Below are 5,125 nucleotides of genomic sequence, written 5' to 3'. Positions count from 1 at the left end.
ATGGTGTGTCAGAATCTCACGTTCGGCGTCCCGCTTGGGGACGATTCCCACCGCCACACCACGGATGAATTGCTTACGCACATTCCAATCCCAACCACGACGACAAAATCAAGTGGAAGCCCCAAATTACAAAATTGAGCACGGAATCGCATTCCTTCTTCCGCTTTCAGGGTCCTTCCTCATCGCGAGGAATGATTGACGAGGCCCTGCCTGTCCTCATTCGCGCGTTTACACTCCGCCGCAGACCTTCGTCAGACTCCCTGAGCGGGTGACGGGGACGAATGCAAATAGTACTATTTCGAACGAATGAATGAATGTAATTTTCCGGAGAGTTCATTGCGTCCTCGTGGCGTTTTGAAGAGGCTCTTCCCCACTGTGTTTTTGCACACACTAACTCACTTGGAGACAGAGAAGAGCGGGGCCAGGCGAGTGATCGCGTGTGTCTGGGCGGGATCGCGGTTTGTGGTGCGTTTATGTCAAGAAAAGAGTAGGGGTTGGGGCGTGGGTGTTTGATTTTGTTGTTGGGTTGCGAGAGGTAGACGAAGCGATGGCGGTGCCTGAGAATGTAGTAGGCACTATCAAGCAGTCGTCACCTCCAAAGAAAGTCATCATCGACACCGATCCCGGCATTGGTGCGTGGTAGTTGGTGCAATTTTCGTGCAAATTGTTGGCTTGATTCGTGGCCATTGTTGCCGTTGGCGATTTCAGGATTGGGAATCTGTCCCTTGTTGACGATGTAGCGAAACTCGTCATGTTATCGTTTCTTGCTGTTCTACCTCAGATATATGTATATGTCTCTATCTTCCGCTCTCTCTCACTATTATCGTTTATTTGGGAGCGCGATTTCGTGAGAATTCACATTAATTCGGGATCCTGGGGTTCGTTGCTCATGTCTTCTGAACATTCCTTCAGAATTGCGTTGTGTTTGATGTTCCTCGTTGATCATCCCCTGTGACTCTTAACAATGGCGCTTGTTTGATTTCTATGGTGCGGGTCGGCTCGGTTGGGTCTCAGAACTGAGCGATTGGTTGTTTAGAAGTGCCGAATTAATTATTGAAAACTATCACGCTAGTGCTTAGATGAAATTGATAATTACCAGCGTGTTGCATTGTTGGGACCTTTGTGCACGGGTGCGACTAAGGGTTTTGGAATTTGTCACCGTCATGTGTTCATGCTGTGGGTCGAGCGATTCTACTCGGTCTACTTTTTGTCAACACCAGTTAGAGACGAGTTGGGATATGCATTGCAAGTGCTCCTCCACGGAAGATTCCTCTTACACAAGTGACATGCTCAGCCTATAATACGTGTGTGCATGTGACACAGATGATGCCATGGCGATATTTTTTGCCTTGAAGTCGCCAGAGCTGGATGTCATAGCCCTCACCACAATATATGGAAACGTGCGAACACCCACAGCCACTGTGAATGCACTCCATCTGGTAGGAATCACCCCTCATCATGTTCAAACACATTTGGATTTTATTTTGACATCCTGGTGAGTTCATTAGTGCAAAATCTGTTACGACAATGCATTACATCAGCGATTGTAACTATTCTGGTCGGTGTAGAAACTTGGGACCTGGAAGGGATTTTGTTGCATGATAGACATTCTCCTTAGACATTATTGCTTCGAAATCTTTTAGAATTTGCAAGATGCTGGTCAGCACCTTGTGAGCTGTAATGGTTATTGCATTCGTCAAGTCACTCGGACATTGAGTTGCGCACCAAGCATCTCTGCTCTGCTAAATTTCGGCTTTCGTGTTATTCTCCAGCTGGAATTCGCTGGTCGAGAGGATATTCCCGTCTCGGAAGGATTCAGAACATCTCTTCGGGTATGAGCTTTACTTTTCACCTTTAGTCTGCCACGAATCCGAAACATGCAAGAAAGTAATGGCTCTTAAAGATTGTTTTTTCTCCTTCTAGTTTCGTTTGTTCAACGCAGGTTGACATGGAGGCCTATGCTTCAGTTTCTATTCCTTGTTGGTCGAGACCTTGATCGATTGAGTAAAATGACCACGCAGGGAGAATTGAAGGAACGGATCGCTGATTTTGTGCACGGCGCCGATGGGCTCGGCAATACATATCCTACTTTGTCAGATAGGAAGCCAATCGACACTTTTGCGCCCGATTACTTGATACAAAAAGTGAATGAGTTTCCAGGCGAGATTACGATCGTGGCTCTGGGTCCACTCACAAACCTGGCTGCGGTAAATGCCTTCGATACCGGAATGTGTCTTGTTCGTATCTGTATTCAACATTTTGTGTTTGATGGAGAGGAATGCCTTCAAGCATCCTACATGTTGAATTTAGGATCACGTTTGAGTTAGACCTGATGGCAATTTAATGCATAGCTCGCTCGCGGTATTTCAAATACTTAGTATGTCTAGGGTATTTACTTGAAACACCCATTACATATAACCACTGTAGCTCTGGTCCATCAACTTTTGAACATCCGATGGCCCCATCTGATGAATTTTCACAGATGATTAGACTTCATCCAGTTGGATTAGTGAAAATGTGGCTATGAATGATGACAGGCAGTGGAATGCGATCCGACATTCGCCAAGAAGGTGGGCCAGATTATAATCTTGGGGGGCGCTTTCCAAGTCAACGGCAACGTAAACCCTGCTGCTGAAGCAAATGTAATTATCCTTCGGCTTTGTCTCTCATTTTCTGGTTCTCGCCTCGTACATGTACTCTGGGAGTATTCTTCCCCAAGCGCTCACGGCATATGATAGAAATTAAGAGTCTGCTGGATGTTGCCCTTGCTGTCATACAGTTCTTGAGTTGAGGTGTTTCTAAACCTGTAGTATGTCTCGTTCTTACAAAGAGTCTGAATCTCAAACTGGGGTGTGAAATGACGTGCAGATATATGGCGACCCTGAAGCAGCAGATATTATTTTTACATGTGGAGCAGACATTTTGGTTGTCGGCATCAACATAACTCATCAAGTTTACTGGACAGGTGCCCTGAGTCCTGTAATCTTAAATGCATAACTTTGGACTTCTGAAAGCGATTCGAATGCTGTGGCAATTTGAAGCGTCCTTTGCTTTTATAATTTGGTGCTATAATTTCCATGAATTTTTCCAATCTGTAGACGTTCCTAGAGTTGCACCTCAAAAACTAGAAGTTTGAAGTAGGTTTGAAGGTACAATAACATCTTGATGGTGAAGGTGCTTAACCTCTGGTGTCGATAGATCGCAAATTTCATTTGTACTTGAAATTTTCATAGTATTGCTCGTTCCAGCTGTGAGCCGTTTGACGAATATTATCAGTTACCTATACTTTTTTTAATAATATCAAGGACGCGCACTAAGAAACTCGTATATGCTATCGTGTTCTCTTTTGCGCAGGGAAGGATTTGGAAGATCTGGGAAGATCAGATAGCAAATTTGGGAAGTACTTGTATGCAGCATCCCATTTCTACGCCACGTATCATCGTGAAGCGTATGACATAGATGGTACAGTAATACAAACCGCAGATTTTATTGCCTGCATCCCTAGCATATATGTAGTAGTTGAGGTGATGATATAAGACTGCGCACAACTATCACAAGTGCCCAAGCCTTATCCAACGAAGTTGCTTGGCACTGGCTTCCTCGTATTAGCCACCATTTTACACTCTTGATTTCAAATGACTATCGATTAACCCCCTCAAGGCGACAAAGCTTCTAATCACTGTGAATTTGGAGGGGTAAAGCTCAGAGATTGAAGGGCAATCTCAATGTCAGACTTCATAGCTTTGAACTCTGATGTTTTATTTCATTTATGTGGGATGTGCAGCTATTTACCTGCATGACCCTGCAACAATGGTGGCAGCTGTCGACCCTTCATTGATGACATATGCTACGGGAGCCGTGAGAGTTCAGAAAGATGGCATTTGCAAGGGCCTCACACTCTTCAACAATTCCAACAAAGTGTAATGTTCTAAGTTTCTCACTTTCACGAATTTGTTCTTCATTCCATGCGTCAGAGTTATGTAATGGAGTTATTTATTTTATTTTATTTTATTTTATTTTTATTATCAAATAGATGAAGAAAGTTATAACTCAGCTGTTTATTGCCTGGACTACAGATTTCTAATTTTGTTTATATTCAATCTTAAAAATTCGTCACCTTTTGTAATGTTTCATTGGCCATCTCTGAAGTTCAGTCAACCTTGAAACAAAGGCCTGATGCATCATAGTTGAATATTGCAGGTGGCATGACCCTACGGATTGGTGCGGTATACCCCCAGTAAAAGTAGCAGTAACAGTAGATAGGGAACGAGTAGCTTCGCTTCTCAAAGAACGACTTACAGCCCCATAGAAACTGAGTCTGTAAACCTGATCGCTCTTGACAACTAGGTTGGTGACTCCCTGGCTTCAATCGAGCAATCGACCTTTCTTCTTCCTAACCGCCATAATAAAATTGTTTAGGGTCACGAAGGGAGACCATATAGCTTTTACCTCTACAAAGGTTTTGGTATGTTTATTTTTATTTGCGAATCAATCCATGCCTTTAGTGTGGGTGTACTGGGAGTTGGAGCTGAGAAGGAAGGCAATTTGCGGCTCTAAGGCTGCTGTCATGTCGTAATGTTTTGAAACAACGCGCAAGTCACTAGGTGGCAACATGGAAACCATGGGAGTTCATATTCGTGTTCATGTTGTCTATCTCCTCTGTCGGGACAACTTTCTAGCGATAATCACAGCCTTTCTCCATGGTTGATCTGCTCCACAACATTCTTGAGATTAAGACCTCATGGCCGTTCGAACTACCCAATTAAAATGCGGCACTGTACTAATAAGAGCTGGGTGGTACTCTAATCTATTTACAAACCAGTAAAGCTTCACATGTTTGATTGCCACATATGTCTTTTGATACGTTGTCTTTCAACAGAAAGGATATTGACTGTCTTCCTCAAAGTGTGAAGGAGACGAGTTATACCAACAAAAGAGTATAGTTTATTTCATCAGCAGTTGCAAGATGAAAATGAATGGGTGCTATTGAAAGATGGGTTGTGGAGATGTCGGTGTTGCCAGTGAAGTCTCGCAGGATGGTAGAATTCTTAAGTGCGGTGGATTACAATGATGAAAATTCATTGAGCTTGGAGGTTTCATAAATTACAAATGAGAAAAAATAAAA

At 43.5% G+C, this 5,125-nt stretch overlaps 1 protein-coding gene across 2 annotated transcripts; it reads left to right on the top strand.

Moving 5' to 3' along the window:
• The first annotated feature begins 397 nt into the window (after positions 1-397).
• Positions 398-4,642, top strand: LOC112278180 (putative uridine nucleosidase 2). Of its 2 annotated transcripts, none has more exons than XM_024511356.3 (9): positions 398-465; positions 1,324-1,439; positions 1,773-1,832; positions 2,022-2,207; positions 2,538-2,642; positions 2,869-2,965; positions 3,355-3,462; positions 3,785-3,920; positions 4,201-4,642. In XM_024511356.3, the coding sequence occupies exons 2-9, from the start codon at positions 1,332-1,334 to the stop codon at positions 4,307-4,309; spliced, it is 909 nt and encodes a 302-aa protein (XP_024367124.1). In that variant the 5' UTR covers positions 398-465; positions 1,324-1,331; the 3' UTR covers positions 4,310-4,642. The 2 variants fall into 2 exon arrangements, with proteins under 2 accessions (XP_024367124.1, XP_024367123.1); XM_024511355.3 differs by having other exon boundaries at positions 398-632.
• Positions 4,643-5,125: the final 483 nt, after the last annotated feature.

The sequence above is a fragment of the Physcomitrium patens genome, chromosome 26, assembly GCF_059467195.1.
Source record: "Physcomitrium patens ecotype Gransden chromosome 26, ASM5946719v1, whole genome shotgun sequence".
Lineage (NCBI taxonomy): Eukaryota > Viridiplantae > Streptophyta > Bryopsida > Funariales > Funariaceae > Physcomitrium > Physcomitrium patens.
This window is presented reverse-complemented; position numbering and strand designations above follow the sequence as displayed.

Excerpts from the sequence above, each read along its gene's own strand:
- LOC112278180 (XM_024511355.3), top strand. The coding sequence starts at position 548 with ATGGCGGTGCCTGAGAATGTAGTAGGCACTATCAAGCAGTCGTCACCT. Across the intron at positions 2,643-2,868 it reads ACCCTGCTGCTGAAGCAAAT|ATATATGGCGACCCTGAAGC; the intron begins GTAATTATCCTT and ends AATGACGTGCAG. Across the intron at positions 2,966-3,354 it reads TCATCAAGTTTACTGGACAG|GGAAGGATTTGGAAGATCTG; the intron begins GTGCCCTGAGTC and ends TCTTTTGCGCAG.